General features: G+C 40.6%; 1 protein-coding gene across 2 annotated transcripts in view; it reads right to left on the reverse strand.

The window, feature by feature from the left end:
* CTTNBP2 (cortactin binding protein 2) overlaps positions 1 to 20096 on the reverse strand; it is a 154693-nt gene extending 134597 nt beyond the window's left edge. For both annotated transcript variants that reach the window (XM_061198674.1, XM_061198675.1), the window contains exons 1-2: positions 19914 to 20096; positions 7894 to 8001 (exon numbers count right to left, since the gene is read on the reverse strand). In XM_061198674.1, coding sequence (XP_061054657.1) covers positions 7894 to 8001; positions 19914 to 19994 — 189 coding nt within the window. In that variant the 5' untranslated portion in view covers positions 19995 to 20096. The remainder of the gene's footprint in view (positions 1 to 7893; positions 8002 to 19913) is intronic.
* Positions 20097 to 20360: the final 264 nt, after the last annotated feature.

The raw sequence follows: 20360 nt of genomic DNA on the forward strand, positions 1-20360 counted from the left end.
TTGTCATCTTTCCCTTGAAAGTGGTGATAAGCTAAAAATATTTACATTTAATAAATTAAACTTCTGATACAAAAAATAGAATACACTATAATTTTGCATTTTCTTAAAAGATGACTTTAACAACACATCAAATCACTGGGATTCTCCAGCTTAAACACATCAACAGCTGACCACCTGAGGTAGGATGAAATCCAGGCTTTCCACGGCCTTCGCCCTCCAGCATGGCCTGGCCCCAGCCACCATCTGCATCTGATCTTGTGCCACTCTTGCTTGCTCCCTGATTTCCTGCAGTTTCTATCAAGTGTCAAGCTCCTTCCTCTCCAAGGGCCTCTGAATGTGCCACTCCCTTTGCCTGAACACCCTTCTTCCAACTGGGCTCAGGATATCCCTCCTTCAAGTCTCAGGAAGCATCACTTCCACAGGGAAGTCTTTTCTGACCCAATATAAGCTACCCTTAATCTCGTAACCTTCTTTCCTTTTCTTTCATAATCATAATTTGTATTTAGATATTGTGTTTATTGGTTTAATGTCAATCTCTCCCACTAGACTCTAAGATCCATGAGAAAGAAAGCATACCCCTTGGTCACGACCCTCGAAGCCCAGGACATGCCTGAAGACAATAAACATCTGCTGAAGAAATGGATGCTGGATCCCCTCACCTTTCCCCACCCTGTCCAACTACATTTGAAATATGGGATATAGCCTTTCCTTTCTTATTTGTTCACCAACTATTTATATTTTGACTCAGAAAACTGAAAAGCAGAACCTGAAACCTCTTTTCTTCCCAAAGTAACCACAACCAAAGAGAAGGAGGGTAGAACTTTGGGTACTGCTTTAGACCCTTGTTTCTTCTTATAATCAAGATAGAATTAGTCATATACATGGCAAAGGAAATTCCCACAGGAACCCATGACTCGTAGCTTAGCCACTGAGGGTTAAGATGAGACGGCTGAAATATTATCAGAATGCCTCAAAGGAACACCCTTTATTTTCAGATCACAAGGAACTAATTCTAAAGTAACGGTTAATTGAACTGACAGTCCCACAAATTATGATAATCTTCGAAGTGTACAAAAGTACATTCCTGGTTTCATACCATTTGTAACCCTGAACCTATCCTGCACCCAGTATGGATCAAATGGTACATCACTGAGCTGGGAAAGCTTCATCTTTCATTTGTTCTCACAGATATCCTGCTAATTTATTAATAATCAGGAAGAAAATGTTACTTGAGTGACGTCCGTTGCGTATTAAATGGTAGTGATAAACACTTTGCTTTCATGGCATCATTACCTTCATTTTTTTTTACCATATGATGCCATTTATATATTTTTTTTATCGAAGTACCATTGCTGTACAATATTCTATAAGTACGATACAGTGATTCACAATTTTTAAAGGTTATACTCCATTTATAGTTATTACAAAATATTGACTATATCCCCTGTTGTGTTGTACAATATATCCTTGTAGCTTATTTTATACCTAATAGTTTGTATCTCTTCATCCCCTATCCCTAATATTAAAAAGAAAGCAGTATTTTGCCTGATATTCTTCTATTTTTTTCCTTCACTAATAGCAAATGTTCAACAGGGAAAATAAAGTCTCTCCGAAAAAGCAAAATTAATATTTCCTGTTTGCCCTACTAGACCAAATACAATGCTATTTAAAAATCATCAGCTATTGTATATTATGAAAAACTCATTTGCTTGCAGAAAAAACACAACGTCTGGTCAACTCTCTTCCTTTTTCTAGACATAGAACAAAGGCGTTATCTCAGCAGACAGGGAAGAAAACAATTTATGTTTCACAAATTCAGCTCTGCTCAGCAAATTCATTCGTTAATTAAAATAAACAGCACAAAAAAGGGTATGTTTTGGTCAATCAATTGCCTGCAATCATAGAATTTTGAAATACAAAAGGCTGCGTGTTTTACTTAGCTGAAACCAGAATGTTATTCTTTTATCATTATTTAGCAGACAAGTCATATGAGGAAAACCCTCACAATACTCTGTAGTATACTCGCAGCTGCTTTCAGAACGAGTTGAAACATTATTCTATTTAATGCTTTCATTTTATTTAAAAAGACTGACTTTGTTCTATGTAAAGTTTCCAGCACTGAGCCATACAGCCATAAAGGTTTTTGAATTTTAAAAATAAAACATTTAAGTTCTGCCTAAGAAACTATAATGCAATTTTAAATATGTGGCGTGTTTTGAAAGAGTCATGGAATTTGTTAAAATGGGCATTTTCAGATTAATTTTTAGCTTTGAGAAAAAATATTTCACAGGAAAATCACTGGATCATAAAATATATTTGAATCATTAAAATTCTTACATTTATTTCAGCAAATATAGTTTTGAAAGTGGCATTTCCTTAACCAGTATTACTTTACAGCAGTGTTTCCCAAATGGGGGTGACTTGGAGACCTTTTTGGCTGTCACAACTAGGGAGGTGCTGCTGGCATCTAGTGAGCAAACAGAGGCCAGGGAGGCTACAAAGTGTCCTGCAGTGCAGAAGATAGCCCCTTCCCTGCAACAGCAGCAGCAGCAAACACCTGGCCCCAAGTGTCAATCGTGCTGAGGGCGAAAAACCCTGCTTTAAAACAAAACCGTTAAAAAAAATTTTTTTTAATTGAGTTTTGAACCCAATGGAAAGGTCAGGTTTTCAAAAAGGAAGATATTCTAGGCAAAATATATACTGAGTCACCGCCTGAGAAAGTATAACTTAGGCCCAAATGACACTACTCAGAACAATTAATTTTAAATATATAAAGTCAAGATAGAAGAATTTTCTAAATGGGAACAATCTTGGCATTGTAATAAAGCTCCACTGACATTCAGTTCAAACTTTCTGTGCCTGGTACAAAGTAGGCACTTAACAAATATTTACTGAGGGAAGGAGAAAGAAGGATCTTCTTGTGCCATATCCCAGGACACTGTATACGGTAACATTACACCAAGATAATGGGCTGTATTAGGTTGTTAGGGGTCCTCTAAGCTCCTCCCTTCCCCCACAGCACTAGCATGTAGCCAGCCAGAGGGTGACATTCCCCAGTTTCCTATGCAGCTAGGTGCGTCCACAAAAGTTCTCACCAATGCACATGTGTGCGCTGCTTACAGGAAGTTGCTTCTCCTTCATTTCCTCCCTTGCCCCCACCCTTCACCGTAGGTTGGGATGTGGAGGTGGCACTGACCAAGTTTCAACCGTACAGAGGACGCTAATTCCCTATGGAGAGCAATAAGCCACCTGGGTAGCTGAACGACCACTTGGCACAGAGCTGCCCCTCCAGCAGAGATCAATCACCTCCAGAATGGTATGTGAGAAATGAACTACTTATTTAATCTTTTATACTTTGGGTCTCTTTGTTGCAGCTGCTTGCACAAGTCAATTCTATAATCTGATATCCCCTATGATACAAGGGCTACAAATGCTTTCTATCTGAGGAAATGTTAAACTGGCTAACTTCTTAAAGTTTCAGTGCGAATAAGACTTGAAAATCTGGATTATACGGTCACTCTATAGTGACTATTGGTTAGGATGAAGAACTGCCATGTCTGTTAATAGTGTTAATTCTCATTTATCTAATCCAAATGGAAAAAGAAGGCAAATCTGGAGCTACCTGCCCAAGGAATTCATTGTTTCAATGACATAATATTTACATAAACTCATGCTAAGGATAGCAGGCTAGACCCTGTAAAAATGGAGGCTAAAACAATTTTAACTCTTAAAATTTTATAATTACAGCATTTTCATCTTCCTGCCTTTGTCTCCCCTTTGAGTAAGATGCTGGTAAAAATACTAGTAGCAAGAGGGAAAAGGGAGTGAGGGCCAGAGGATTCCACGAACTAAACACTGAGCATTAAAATAATTTCTGGATTAAGTTGGATATTCATATCTTGAACATTCAATTAAATTTAATTCAAAAGGCTGTGTGTCTGGGGCTTCCCTGGTGGCGCAGAGGTTGAGAATCTGCCTGCCAATGCAGGGGACACGGGTTCGAGCTCTGGCCTGGGAAGATCCCACATGCCGCGGAGCAACTGGGCCCGTGAGCCACAATTACTGAGCCTGCGCGTCTGGAGCCTGTGCTCCGCAACAAGAGAGGCCGCGATAGTGAGAGGCCCGTGCACCGCGATGAAGAGTGGCCCCCACTTGCCGCAACTAGAGGAAGCCCTCGCACAGAAACGAAGACCCAACACAGCCATAAATAAATAAATAAACCCAAAAAGCTTAAAAAAAAAAAAAAAGTCTATGTGTCTATCTTGGTTTTCAGAAAATATAGCTGCTTCTTGTTGCACACATTCTTTATTAAACTCCAAAGTATTTTCTAGATTTTATTTGATACAGAATATATTCATTCAACCATTTATTCCTACTTTATGTGAATGAGGGGGAAATCATTGAAAAACAAAATATTTCTTATGTGATGAAATTAAAAACATATTACATTTAAGCAGCTTTATGCAATTCAGATTTTCCACTAATATTGCTCTTTTTAAAATATAATTTCCCCCCAATAAAAATTAATGTCTTGAATATTATATCTGTTATAAAGTCATAAACTTACTGAGAAATATTTTTACCTTAAACATCTGAAAACAGTAAAAATACCAAAATATATATTGTAATTTCCTAACACCCTTCCCCCAAAATCATATTTATAGATTGTCCTAACAAGTCCATGGCCATTAATTCAAGGATCTATGCAACTTTTCATGGTAACCTGACAATCAAGAGCATCAGGATAACACGATTAAAAAAGTAAAATAGCTTGGGCTCAAATACCTTTCTAAAGTTTCTAAAGTCCTAAAGAATTTGAATGCCTCACAACAGAAATCATTTCTAAATTTTAATAAAATTCAGGGCACAAATTAGGCATCTTGTATCTCAAAAAGAAAATCACAATTTACATATTAAATTCAAAAATCTTTACTATACTGAGAAAGTACTTTTGACTTTTTCTTTAAACAAAATGTATTTCTCCCAACTGAATACTGTTTACTAATTTAGATTTTGACTTTTAATTTAGGAATAAGTTTATCTTATAATATGAAGTAAAAATAAAAGTTTCACATTCTCTCTCCTTCCCAATTTCTTTCTGGGGCACTAGCCAGTCACTAAATTATATTCTACTGTTAAAGGAAAAGGTAACTAAAGGACACATACGGACCCAAGTAAATATTTCACTAGTTTCACCAGTTCCAACTAATGCCCCCAAGGGAATAGTCAATCAGTAAATCACCACAGTGAGTCTACCACAGCTACGACAGGTATATGAAAATGACATTATTACCTACTCCTAAAAATGCAATGATCTAAACAAATCAATCACAATTCTCAATTTTAAAAAGGGACGAAAGGCTTTAAGAATCTCCAAACATGCCAAGTTCTGGCATGCCACATTTTCAACCTGAGAAGTCTCAATCTCTTTGGGCTTCCTTATTGTTTGTTTGATTTCAGTCTATAAATAAAAGAGACTGGTATCAGCCAGTGGTCCTCCACAGGGGCAGTACCCTAGATGTCTTGGAAATAAGCAAGAACAATTAGTTTTCACAGTGATTGGCACTTAGGGAGCAGGGCTAGGGGTTTGCTACACAGTCAGGAACTGTCCGAAGTCCCCAGAATTTTCAAATGTCCCTTTGCTCATTCCTTTCATTAGAACCTTCACTATGACTATCTGAGCCTAAAGAGTAACTTCTTTTCACACATAAACAAGTTGTTTTAATTCAGTTTTAATGAACACTAAATTTTTCAGCCATTCAACTCTCATGTAAATGTCTGCTTCTGTTGGGAACTTTACCAAGTGTCATTCACCATTTCAGAAAAATCACCTCACCAATAGTAAACCTGCTCCCTGTACCCAAGTCAATGACATGGCATGTGTGGATCAGGATTCTTTTGCAACGATTGCACTCATGTCAATGTTATAAGAATAGGTGGGAACAGCCATCTATTTTATCATGTCTTCCACTATAGTCATGCCTGAGCAGTTATACGTTGAAACACCTAATATTTTATTATAAATTACTCTCCTGTTGTTACTTTTTATCACAATTAGGGCAATGTATTGGTTATTTTTAACATAGCCTACTTACATATGCAATTTTCCATACATTTCATTTCAGCATAGTAAAAGGGTAATACAAAGTATTTTATGAAAATGAAAAACTAGGTCTGATAGATATGCAAATCCTGACCTAGAATATCACCTAAGGCTCCTTGCAGCTCCAACATGCTTTGATTCTATGAAAAACTTTCAGTTCGGCAAGCCCTGATCATTAGCAAGCCTTTACCTCTGCTCAAGTTTGAAAGTATCGCAATTAAGTAAAATTGAGAAATACATGTGGTTGCTAAGGTGATACATAAAAACACAGACTCTGCTAAATGCTCCAACATTTGTGTGAGCAGAGGGAAATGCCACGGTGCTGACGCCTTTTACAGGTGAATAGAGAGGGACAGAGAAATACCTAAGGGAGAACTGAAGCCCTCACATCTCTTTGGTCTCAAGAAGCTACACTACTACTGGCCTCACAGGTGACTGTTGCCTTGTTCTCTCCTTGGGCTGCGGGTCACAGATCTGAGTGATGCACTGCCTTAGCCTGTCTCCCCCAAAGTTCATTCAAGAAAATACACACTGGCAAACAGTGCAAATGTCCCAAAAGTGGAACAGGAAGAATACCTCTATCAAACTGTGCACAAGTCTACTTAGCAATTCTTATCCTTCAAAAAGCAACACCCTCAATTCATCACTGGCATGGAGGTGGTATAACCACACTCCACTTTTTCTGAGGCCATCATTCTCTGTCAACAGATTGAAGAATAATTATTATCCCCACTATACCAATTTCCAGGTTGTGAAAATGTACTTAACTCATTATTTCAGGAACTGCTGCCCCTTGCCCCACTGGATTCTCAGCATGTCCACCATCTCCATTATGTCTGACCGTCCACCGTTGTTATCTCTTTCCCCACCATATTAGCACCCATGGGGGCAACCTTGTTTTTATCGATACATTCCACAGAGTTTCACTTGTTAAAATAAACTCCCTAAGACAAAGTTTGAGGAAATATTCCCTGGTGAAAAAAATAAATCCATACTTCCTGTGTAATAAATATATCCCTCTCGGTCAAATGACCAAGAGTCAGGAAACACCTGATTACATACAAAGTATTAAATATAAAAGAGAAAAATAAAACCTTAAGTTTGGCTCACATACCAAAACAAGCGCAATCTTGGGAGTGACCAGTTAAGCTTTCTTGATGTAGGATTTTCTAACATAATTTTTAAGGAAACAAAACTTTACTGAGGTATTCTAATTTACTGGAAGATAATTCTTTGCAAATTATGGAAAGTTAAAAATTACTGTAAGATCAGATAAAAAAAGTAATAAAACTATTCGAAGATACATATGTACATATAAACGTTTAGTTTTTAACTCAAGAGTCTCTGAAAATAAGAAATCATAATTTATACAGGAAGGAAAAAACCTCTATTATCAGCAATTTCTTTTATAAATGATTCTCTTAGTTTTTCCTCACTGGCCTCACATATGTTTAGGATACCAAGCTACCAATTTTCTGAGAACTTATGTCTTTAACCAAATACATATGGGAAACATAAAAGGATTTCAGAAGCAATACAGCTTAATTCTCGAGTTCCCCAAATTAAACCGTTTAGAATCATTCCCCCTCCTTTCAATGACCATCTGACCTCAGTGTGTGTTTGGGCTTATCAAGGTTATGGGTTGGTATTTGGGGTAAGGAGCGCATTTTAACCTGATGTAACATTTTAAATCTATATGACTCAAAAATTAAGAAGCAGCAGCTTTGCCACTGGCCATTTGAGAAAAGAAAATGATATAGAAATGGGACTCGGCCCTAGAAGGTTCTTACCCGCAGGGCCTCGATGACGAGGTCTCTGGCCTCCAGCTCCCCTTCCATCACGCTGAGGAGCATCCGAAGCTCTGATTTACTGAGGTTGTCCACATCAAAGTCTTTCTTCTGTAACACAAATTTTAAAAAATGAAAAAACTTCCTAACGGTATGCAATGGACCATTTTTATCCCAGGGGCTCAGCAAACCCGAGGGGCCCCGTTTGGCAGCAATCCACGGTCTGACCTTCTAGGAGGAGAGGTAAAAACCACAGTGCCAATATCCCAAATCTCTCCACTATGGAGATCTATTTTCCCAGCCTGCCTACCCACCTGGCTTCAGGATCTCTTCAAATTATACTGTGCAATACAAATTTAAAGTCCCTGGAGTTTGTATCAAAACAGGTCCAGTGTGTGTTGGGGAGAAGTTGCGAGGGTAGCAAAGAGAGCACGAACGTATTGCTCGAAGGGCCCCAACATAAAGGCTCCTGTGAGGTTATTATTAATTCCAGGACTTCCAATAATAACGGGTCATGTTTATAGAACACTCTGCAGCAGAGGCCAGCAGCTAGCAGCCTACAGCCAAATCTGGCCCACAGATGTGTGTTACTTGGGCCACAAAGTGTTTTGTTTTATTCAGTCAGTGCTAAGAAAATCTAAAGATGTCACCCAAAAATCCAGATCGCTGGCTTCCCCTCCAAACTCAGATGACCGGGTAACCCCAGATTCACATTCCCACAGGGTAATAATCCGTAGAGCCAAGTAGCAGCTGCCCCTTTAGAAGAAGCACGCTCTGTGCTACCCCCAACCGAACACACACACGCACATGTAGTGTGCTTAGAAGAGGCCTGGCCTGCCACCCACATGTAGTCATCTGGGCCTGTGGTCAGGCGAGTCTGGTTCCCAACTCTCTTGTCTCCAACTCTGCCCTCTTTCCTCACAACAACTTTTACAAGCAGGTCTCCTGATAGCCATCTTATAGATGAAGCTGAGAGATGACTGGTTAGCGTGCTCACAGCCGGGCCTGGGTGAGTCCACAGCCCCAGCTTCCTCTACAGCACACAGCCCACTTCTCTCTTCCGTGGAGACTCATTTGACAAACCCAGTCACCATCAGAGGGAGGGGAACACAGGTTCATCCCCAAACGTCTCAGGACACCCGACCTCAGAAGCCAGTCTTCAGGACGTTTCCGAACATGCCTTCGCATCTGCCTAGCACCCAGTGGTTTCCAAAGAACTCTCAAAGAACCAAATCTAACCTGTAAGATAGATATCATCCCCTCTATTTTTCAGATTAGGAAACCACAACTCAGGAGTCGGATAATGCACGCAGGTCACACAACCAGGAAACGGCAAAACTGCAACCAAGTACTGTGATTTGTCTGCACACTTTGTCAGCATGGTGCCAACATTCTAGAGATGAAAACAGTGCTATTCTATCTATGATCCAATGAGAACTAGTTTAGCACCTATGTATCTGACACCGTACTATCATTGTGATGACACAGAAGTAAACATAGCAAAGCCTATAAATGATTCCAGGGACTTCCAAACAGGTGTGGCCAGAACTGGTCACTTCTCAGTTTCCAAAGAACCTTCTGGAAGAAGATGATGGTATAAAGGGGAAAGAGACCAGAGCTAGCTGGCTCTCTGAAGAAAGATTTTAAAAGGATCTTCCTCTCAAAACTGTTTCTTTTTGCACATACATTCAACAGAGCAGTTATTTGTAAAGGCAGGGGCTAAGGATGGAAAAAAAGAAAAAAACCTATAGCAAGCCTACAGGATGGATAGTTCTGGGAGACCCTTGTTTGGAAGGTTAACTTATGGATGTTCCTGTGAATAGTAAAGTCCAATATACTAGGGCTTAAATTCTGCTCCCATTCACAGTTGTTTCACCTAAGTCCTATAACCCAGTTCTTTTCAAATTCAGGCAGAAGAATCACCTGGAGATTAACAATCTGTTAACACAGATTGCTGGGCTCCCTCCTTGAAGTTTGATTCTGAGGTGGGGCTGTGAATCTGCCTTTCTGTGTGTTCCTGCTGCTGTTGGTGGTTCTGGTCCAAAGATGATACTTGGAGAAGCATTCTGTAACTTATCTGACTCTGTTTTCTCATCTATATAAAAGAAACCCCAACATCTATCCCACAAAGTTCTTGTGAGGATTAAACAAGAACTTATCAATGACAGGCACCCCCATGTTCACAGCAGCACTATTCACAATAGCCAAGACATGGAAACAACCTAAATGTCCATCGACAGATGAATGGATAAAGATGTGGTACATATATACAATGGAATGCTACTCAGCCATAAAAAAGAATGAAATAATGCCATCTGCAGCAACATGGATGCAACTAGAGATCATCATACTAAGTGAAGTAAGTCAGAAAGGGAAAGGCAATATGATATCACTTATATGTGGAATCTAAAGTATGACACAAATGAACCTATCTGCGAAACAGAAACAGACTCACGGACACAGAAAACAGACTTGAGGTTGCCAAGGGCGAGGGGGTTGGGGGAGGGATGAGGTGGGATTTGGGGATTAGCAGATGTAAGCTATTATATATAGAATGAATAAACAACAAGGTCCTACTGTATATGTATAGCTCAGAGAACTATATTCAGTATCTTATGAAAAACCATAATGGAAAAGAATATAAAAAAAGAATGTATATACATATACATTCACTTTGAATCACTTTGTTGTATAGTAGAAATTAACATAACACTGTAAATCAACTATACTTGGATTAAAAAAAAAAAAGAACATGTCAATGAAGTGCTAAATAAAGGCAGGTGACTGTTATTATTAAAGCTGAGAGCACCCAGATGTTTTATGTAGGGAGGAGGGCTATTGGCTATGAGCCTATTTCTTTGAAAATCTATCAGCCCAAGTCCAATAAACTCAGTTTACTGACTATGATGAAAGACTCTTTTATCCTGGGTTTTCCCACTGAGATGGGAGAGTTAGCTGCAATTCTTATGTGCTTTAGATGGTAACGTTTTATTAATGCTGCTGCTGGTGGTTCTAAAGATTTTAATTAATTGTACATTTTATTGTCCTTGTTTCCCTGAAGCTTCATAAGCAAAGCACTTCACTTTAAAAACTAATAAATTATGAAAGACATTGCCAAGATTCTGATTCACATTAGAGTCAGGAGAGCTTGCCCTGGTTCCATCATCATCAACATCACAACATGTGACCTGCAACCAACACTTCTATTTTTTAATATATCACCGTCAATAAAAAGGAAAATTCATTAAAGAAACACTGTTACAAGGATTCTTGCTAAACCATAAATTATGTTACAGAGAATGTTAAAAAAAAATCTGTCTCCCATCAAAATATATTGTGATGTATTATTTTAAACATAGAGTGCATCTGTCTGCCTGCTTCTCTCTCCCCTACGTCTCACCCCCACTTCCTCACTAAATACACTTCTAATCCTGGCCTTCAATCATAAAAATATTATAAGAATATTTTCAAAGGGTCATTCTCCAATACTTGATGTTTTCATCCCCTATTCTGGCAAAACAGGATAAAAGAAAGTACATGAATTATGTTACAGGTCTTAGGACTGAGTATTTTACAAATAAATTCAAAGCGTTTTGGTATTTTTAGAAAAATAAAGAAGCTCAGAAGCAAAAATCCCATTAAAAAAACTCTATTATTGTTTCATATTAAGTGTCATTTATCTGACCTGACACCCTCATAGTACAAAAGTACTTAGATATAGAAAAAGCAATTACTAAAGTTTCTTGGTTTAAGAGCAAAATAATTATTCTAACTTGTATAATTTTTAAACCACTTTGAGGTTAAATTGATATAAAAATGCTGTACATATTTAATGTATACAATTTGATGAGTTTGAAGGTAAGTATATAATCAGGAAAGTTTCACCACAATCTATGCCATAAACAAATCCATCACCTATAAAAGTTTCCTCTCATCCTCTCATTTTTGTGATAAATCATGTAATATTTTAAAAGACTAACTTGATAACCTAATTTTCAAAAGAAGAGACAAGACTGGATAGATCTAAATGCCACACTCACATAAAAAATTAGGATCTCCATAAAGGCACCTAAGCAAACATGATACCCATGCCCCCCACCCCCCAAAAAAACAAAGCAGACATGTTCAGAGACTAAGCTTTATTACTACTGCAACAGCTTTTCCTAATTCACAGAGAAAAATCCAAATCTCATTTTTTAGTGATGGCAAGGCACTCAGAAAGTAAAGGGAAAAAAAGAAACTGGTAGATTTCAGCTCCACAGGCCACTCCCCTGCCTGTCATGTTTGATGTCTGCCAGGGAAAGTACTCTAGGAAAAGCACTTCTTAACACCTAGCTTTAAAAATCTGGCACAGGCAGCTTAAACTAATCCAGAGTCTGGCCATCAGATAGAAAAACTTCTTTGGGGCATATATACATGAAAGAGGAGACACAACCTCAAACTCTTCCTGTTCAACACAGCAGTCTGCAACAGCTCTGAATTATGTGGGGCAGGTGTGGGGATGGCATTCTTCTGGATATTCTCCTATAGGCTCAGAGAGAGGGAGGGAAAGGGAGGAAGATGACAAAATAGAACCTGGCTGAACTGTCATCTTAAATTGCCAGAACTGAACATAGGCCAATACCAAGTTTCCTCCACTGTCACTCTCCCCCCACCTCTTCCTGAAAGAAACAAATCTAAAATACTTGGTTTATGTAGGGAATTCAACAGTCACAGCCAAAAAGGGCCAGAAGACCCTTACCTGTATCCTTTAGGAATTAATGGGGTGAGCACATTGATGGGTACCATAAAAGCCTTCAGGAGTTATTATGAGTCACAGTGGCAGAAGTGTCCCTCAGATCTTTGCCCAAACACATCAGCTATGGTGAAAATCTAGTGACCAGACACAAAGCCAAACATGTTCTCTGGCTTCTCCCACAGACACCAAGAGCATCTCCTCCAGTTTCAAATCTAGTGGGTTGTGCCTACATTTGATCAATGAATTTACAAGGGAGGGAGGAGGGGTACCTGAGAAAGCAGATGGACTGAAAGAACCCTATTTCATCTCTTTGGATCTCAGGTTTCTCAGCGGTAAAATGAGAATGCTGTACTAAGTGATCTTTAAAATCTCTTCCAGACACCAAATGTCCTGATTTCACATACCATCAGAGTAACTGGATTACTGGACTGAGGAAATTTAGGTCATTCGTTGAAGCCTTTGAGAAATATTTGAAGAAAATTGATTTTGCCTCTTTACTCAGAAGTAACAGAAATGTATTTTCCTCCCAGTTTAATAGTGGGTACTAATAATTAATAATGCATTTAGAACTTTCTGTGTAAGCAAGGTTTATGCTTTGGGAATGAATAAAAAAGGCTGTAGGGAAGGGAAAAGCAATGAAACTCATCTTGAGATTAAGGAGAAAAAGCAAAATTTGAACACTATCATTAACATGAAAAAATTAAAAAGAACACTTACAGTATTTTTAAAATGTGAATTTGGCCAGTTATAAGGATTTTCACGATGAAAAGTATGTGTTTCCATGGTCTAAAACTACTTCAAATCTCTGCAGTTATGTCTTGCTTTGAGATTATTCCTCCTGATTTCTCTCTACACGGAGGTAAGAGTTTTCCTGACCAGGGCTGCACACCTCTAATTTCGTTCTTCCTAATCCTCCTTTCTCCTCTAATTCATCTGAATCCCATTTTCTTCAGGACACAGCTCGAATCCCACTTCCTTATGTCTTTCCAGAGACATAAATCTCTCATTTTCTCAATTCAGTCTTAGAGTCGGTTCTATTCGTTTATTTACAATTAATCATGCCCTGCCTTGTGTATTTCCTCACTACATTAAACTTACTTATCCATATTTACTCTATTTTCTCACCTCTACTAGAAGTGTCAGGACAGCAAGAGTATTACATCTTTACATGATTTTACCTAACATATATGCCTCCCGCTTTTGGTGTGAAAATGCCTCTTTCTCTCAGTATAACAACACAAACCATGTAAATGATGTGTAAACGGATATACTAGTCTTACTAAGATACAATGTTATGGCCCACTCTAGGGGCAACTAAGTAACTGATGAATCATTTTCATTCATCTTTCAAAAACCATTTACAGTAACCTAAAGTAGGGCAACTTGGCGTGTGCCTTTAAAGCCACATGCTGAGAACTTGGGATCAACTCTCCATGGCCATGCACCTCAAATCAACCATGCCACCTGGGGTCTGTCATGCAAGACAAGCAACTCAGTGTATTAGAAGGAAGTAAAACCAACAAGTAAACAGACTGTCAGGAAGGAAACCTGGTAATGGATGTAATTAATTTCAAGTTCGAGAAAATGGGAATGAAAAGCACAAAAGTGGCTCAGTTAGCGGCGGCAGCCTCTGGTAATTAAGTGCAGCTACCTCCCTTTTCCTCCCTTTAGATCTCCTCTCAGCCTCCAATTTTACTTTGGAAAAAGAAAAGGACCACATCTCAGATAAAGCAAATGTCTATTTCCATCTAACTCAGTTTTTCAATGTTAACAACACCCCTATGTGGGACATGGATCATTTTCACGTGTGAGCTGGCACCCAGATCCAGTAATTGTCCTTTAAGGAGCTTAGAATGCATTAAAGACTATCACTTCAATTATCTGCAGGTGGCAAAGGTCAGCACGCTGATTTTCAAGTGAAGACCTGAGACATGAGCGACTAAATGATCTTCTTACAGTTACAAGGCCCTTCTGTAGAAGAACTCAGGCCTTTGGCATTACCTTGTTGCCTTTTCAATGAAATATAAAAATGTCAAAACCAAATCATTTGCAAACAAGTGTCCATTCCACATAACAATGTTGGCTCTACTGCACTTACTATAATAACATTTTAAATCCATGTTCAACCTATTTGGTTATTTACTAACAATTTATTCCAAGACAGCAATTTTTTTTTCTAAAACCAGGATTTCTACATGGATGGCACCACACTGTGCACAGCATTAATAATATGATCTCATGGGGCTTCCCTGGTGGCGCAGTGGTTGAGAATCTGCCTGCTAATGCAGGGGACACGGGTTCGAGCCCTGGTCTGGGAAGATCCCACATGCCGTGGAGCGACTGGGCCCGTGAGCCATAACTACTGAGCCTGTGCATCTGGAGCCTGTGCTCCACAACAAGAGAGGCCACGATAGTGACAGGCCCGTGCACCGCGATGAAGAGTGGCCCCCGCTTGCCGCAACTAGAGAAAGCCCTCGCGCAGAAACGAAGACCCAACATAGCAATCAATCAATCAATCAATTAATCAATAAAATAAATCTTTAAAAAAAAAAACAGAACTTCCATTAATTTAAAAAAAATAATAATAATATGATCTCATTATTTTGTGCAAGTTATTTTAACAAATTAAAGTAAAAATTTTAAAATCCTCTGCTTTCAATGTCATCATTATCATCATCTCTCTTGTAACTGTTCTCCATTTCTTTACCTAATCATCAAAGACAAGTTTCCTTTTCCATGTTATATTAGTCCTGCAAAGGAGCTCCAACAGAGGAGAATACAATCAAGTGCATTCAAATAAAGTCTCCTTCTAAAGCAATACTTAGACAGTGCTTAGGTGGTAAAGTATGCAGGGGCAGAAGGGAGAGAAACTGTCCATCCTTCCTGGGCACCTTCAAAGCTGAATTCTAGTCCCACATTTCTAGACATGTGCAGACTATTGCAAACCTCCTTCCTGCCCAATCTTTCCTTCTACTTCCTTTTCCTGTTTCCAAACTTCCCTGCATCTCCTTCTTGATCCCCTCTCAACCATCCCTTCCTCCACACCCTAGTGGGTGATTTGGCCTTGACTCTATTGTTAGAAGAATTCGGGATGGGAGGGGTGCAATTTCCATCCCTCCACCACGCATCCCCAGCCTCAACCATTGTTTTGAAGAGGGAAAATTTAAAGGGAAAACTAACCATGTTGGAAATTAAATTAAAATTAAAAAAAAAAAAATCTGTTAAGTATCTGAAATATCATTGAGAAAAGCAGCTTAGAAGGGGACAATATAAAAATGAAAACCCAAAATCATAAGAATCAGGGTCATTGTTCTCAAACAAGAAGAGCCCTCTAACATCTATAATGTTAATTACTACAAACTGCAGGCCAACAGTTTCATCACAATCTAGTAACACGTGAAGTAAAATTTCTAGTTAGCCAATCAACATTAAGAATTATGACACAGCCTCTTGGTGAGTGTTCATTTTCTTCATTCAATAAATATTGGTGGAACATCTACAATGTGCCTGGAACTGTGCTAAGAAACCTTAGCTTTTACAAATGAAACCCACGCTGCTCTTCTTGAAATAAGAGGCTGCTTTCTCCCAGCCAGGGCCTTGCTGTGCATATGATCAACAGCAGATATTTGTAAATGGCTAAGTACTAAGTCTGTGAACCATTTTCTCACCTCATAAAGTTATGTGAAACACAAGAGGATAAAACCAACTGGCAGTCTAGCCTAGGCATGTATTCAATCATAGAAGAGGACAAATATTTTTCTCTAAACAAAATTGCTCCTGTGGGAAATATAACAGTGATAGCAACAACAATAATAAAGTCCAAAAAACAGATGCAAACAGAAATATATAACCTATTTAAGAATAAACAAAGTAAGAAGCATCATGATAAACTCAGTTATATTCTGATCTTTGGGGAATATCTTTGCGTATTTCTTCAACGGTTAAGCAGTTTTTCTAAAGCACATACTTGAGACTGAAACTTCTATGCTCATCTTTGCCCCAGGCCCCCTCTCAGGGAACCCTAGAAACCCGCCGCACTTGTACACAGCTACCTGCAGTCTCCCTGCCCAAGTCCTCCATCCTTCTGTGGAATGTTTCCAGATCTTTCCACTAGGAATCTGGCCTGTGACTCTTCTTCTCCAGATTACTAATGCAAATTTTTTGTGCCTCTCATGACACCATGGTCTTTGATTTGATTCCTTGGTGCATGTGAGGTTCTAGCACTGAAATGTTTTACTTTAGGACAGCAAAGATGTTACAATGTCTCCACTTCAGTATGTATTTGGTAATGTGTGTTAAATCTACAATATTTCTTACCTAAATTATACTGTGAAACTTCCAATACTCTAGAGCTGCCACATAACTGTAATTTAATTTTTTAAAGAAAGCTTAGCAAAATTGGCGAAAACGTTTCTTTTTATTGCATTTACGTTGAGTACTGTCACCTGGAAACACAATTTTCAAGATGCCAGCTGCTAATTTGTTTAACATCACTATTGTGCATTTTTAACAAAAAAATTGTCCAAGTTTTTTCTTGTCACTATCACCATGACCACAAAATTTATATCTACTTTTTGTATATTAGTTGCTCCAGAAAAGCCCAGAATGACAAGAATGTTGGTCAGCTTCCCAAACATAGTTCTAAAAAGATCTACATTTTCCTTTCACTCTTAAATTCTTTGGTGACAATAAAAAGCTGGAAGATTTCTGTTTTCCATAGTGCCTTATCCATTAGGAGTTATTTTCAGAGTAGAAATAGCAATATAGTCTAAGAGTCATCACATTTGGCTAAGGCGCTGAAAATAACCCAGGTCTCCGGCATGGTTCACAGCAAAGACTATTAATATGACCCTATTGAATAATGTAGCTGTTACCTTAGCCTTATACTTGGGATGCTTTCAGGATTTAAGCAGCTAAGAACACGGACCACAAACTAAATTTAAAACACTCCACTGAAAATCATATTAAGCTGAAAACTATAAATTAAACTTGTCTCTAAGCAACAATCTAAATAGTCAAAACTTAGTGAAAACATTCACTTTCAAAAATAGTCTACTGCTTTGGGTCTCCATTGACTCATTACTACCAAATACACATATAAAATGCATAATAAGTAAACCAACTTGAAATGAAATAGATTTCTAAAATTCAAAAAAGAATTATCCACTAAAAAATTAAGTCCTCAGCTGCCATAAACTCAAAATGCGTCAACATGCCTTTAAATTTTAATCATTAGATAAGAGGCAGTTATAATGACAAATATTCTTCAACCTAGCTTTTCTTTCATTAAAAAATCAGTCTATAGGTCAAGTGGCTGACATAGGCGGACCGTACTTTATTAAGTGAAAAGTTAAATGTCCAGTTTACTGCATAAGAAGCCATCATTAAAATTTCACTAAAGTACCAAACATTTTTTAAATACTAGATTAAGAATTCTTATTGCATCTCCTCAGAACCCTATAGGATTTTATGGAAATAGCAAAGGAGTTTCACTTTCACAGTTTTTTCATGGCTATTCAAATCAACCAGGGTGAAATGATCAAACTTCTACCTATAAGCAGTTAAAAATCAGGCTCCTGCAAATTTTAAACAGCAGAAAGGGAACACTGAACTTGTTAACACAAAAATCTGCCTAGTGTCTAAGGCTCTGTTTATAATCTAACCAAATAAAACTATAGGTCAGCTACAGAGCATAACTCAGCTGTTTTTGTTTGGTTTAACTGTCAGGTGATTAAAATACTGAGGGTAATAGAAAAACCCATTTTAAGTCAATTAAGCAAACAAATTCAACCTTCCCTGGGAAACAAGAAACACACCCCTCTTTCTTTTTTCTCTCACTCCCCTCCCCTTACCATCTCTTGGGGATGAAGGTACCCAATCACTTCAACTTCTCGGAGAGGTTTGTTGTCTTAATAGCTAGCTTCTTTATTTTACTTCACATAGGGGAACTGATTTCCTACATCACAAGTAGACAGGTTTCATACGAAATCTTAAGATCACATTTTCTACGTAAAGAATGAAAAATCTATTTTCCTAAAAGTTTCAAATCATGCCAGTTTCACAAGTGGGAATCAGCAGCCCTCCGCCTCCGTGTTTCCTTCTCTCCCTGTTTCTCTCTTTCCTTCCCAGGCTCAGCTCCTCTCATGCCCAAGTAGCTTTCCTCCACATCTCTCCTCTACCTCTCCAGAAAGTCCTACCTCCAAACGGAAGGGGAGGAAGTTCAAGCAGCCCTGGCTATGCACACCTGGCCCTGCCCTCAGCTGCTCCTTCACCGACGCCGGTCAGGTCATGAGTGGGAAAAACGGAGGGGCGTCCACGCTCGGCTCACTCCATCCTACCCGGAATCTCCTGGGGGAGCAGCAGAATCGCGCCAAGGGTGGGAGGCGCTGCCAGAGCTGCCTTTCTTTGCAGATTCTTGCAGCTCCTGCCAAGCTGCTTCCCAAACCCCAAAAACATTTCCACGCAGGAAATGTGGGACCAGCCTTCCCCTAAGGTACGGGCTGGAAACCAACCGTTGAGCCTCTGTGCACGGGGAGATTCTGGGGGTGAAAGTAGGGACCAGCGATGGATGGAAGCTCATTTGGCTTCTAGACCCCAGAGAAGAAACACACTGTGTTGATACCAGGTGTTGAACCTCCACCTCGCACGGGCATCGTCTCGGGAAGAACGAGGACACCTCCCCCGCCCCAACCCCAATCCCCATCACCAAGTGATGGGGTAGCAGGCAGCTGGGACCCAAAGCGCCGGCGCTCAGCGGCAGCAGCGCCTACAGCTGGGCATGGGGCCTCTCCCAAGGGGTCTCGGGCACACGAATGAATACACGCACACGCACACACACAATGGGCATCCCCACACCTGCTCGGCGCCAACCCGCCTCCCCCTCGCTGCTCTCTGGGTCCGCTGAGAGGTGCCAGGCACCCCCGAGACACGCGCCCACAGCCACGCGCGCAGCGAGAGGCGAACAATGGGCGGGGGGGTCCAGTTCGCCGGGAAACACACCCCAGCCCTCACCCCTGGCCAAACCCGACCGAAGCGGAGGGAGTGGGTGCAGAGGCCACACGCAGGGAGCCCCGAGAACCGGGCGGACCGGGGCTGCTTCCCGCGAGGCTCGGAAAGGACAGGCGGGATCCCCAACCCAGACGGCCGCCTCGCCCCGGCTTCGGGGGATGAGGCACCCCGAGGAGGGGGCACCCCGAGGAGAGCGCACCCGGAAGAGCCCGGGCTGGCAGAGCGCCCCGGGGGCTGCCACCCCGGAACCCCGCGCCCACCCTGGGACCTCGGTTACCGCCGCCTCCGCCGGGGCCCTCGCCGCCTCCTCTGCGGCGCGGGAGAAGTCGGGCTCGCAGCTCGCGCCGTCCGTCGCCATCTTCCTGCTCTAGCGGATCCGAATGCGAGCTCGGAGCGGTAGCTCCGGGTTCAGCCCTCCCGGCGGCGGGCGGCGCTTAACCCGCGGCGGTCCGGGGACGCGGGCGCTCGCAGCCGGGCCGCCGCCGCGCTCCCTCCGCCCCCTCGCCGCCGCCCCCGCCGCCTTAACCCGCTGCGCGCCGGTGCGCCGCCAGCCGCCGCCTGGTCCCCGCCCCGGGCTGCCAGCCATCAGCCGGCTCCTTGAGGTGAGCGAACTGGGCACGTGCCCAGGCCGGGTTAAGGCCCGGAGCGCAGAGGGGAGAATCAAAGCTCCAGGGCGAGGCGAAGGAAAGAAGGCGCCCAAGAGCTGATTCGCCTGACACTGCCC

The sequence above is a fragment of the Eubalaena glacialis genome, chromosome 8 (genome assembly GCF_028564815.1).
Source record: "Eubalaena glacialis isolate mEubGla1 chromosome 8, mEubGla1.1.hap2.+ XY, whole genome shotgun sequence".
NCBI lineage: Eukaryota > Metazoa > Chordata > Mammalia > Artiodactyla > Balaenidae > Eubalaena > Eubalaena glacialis.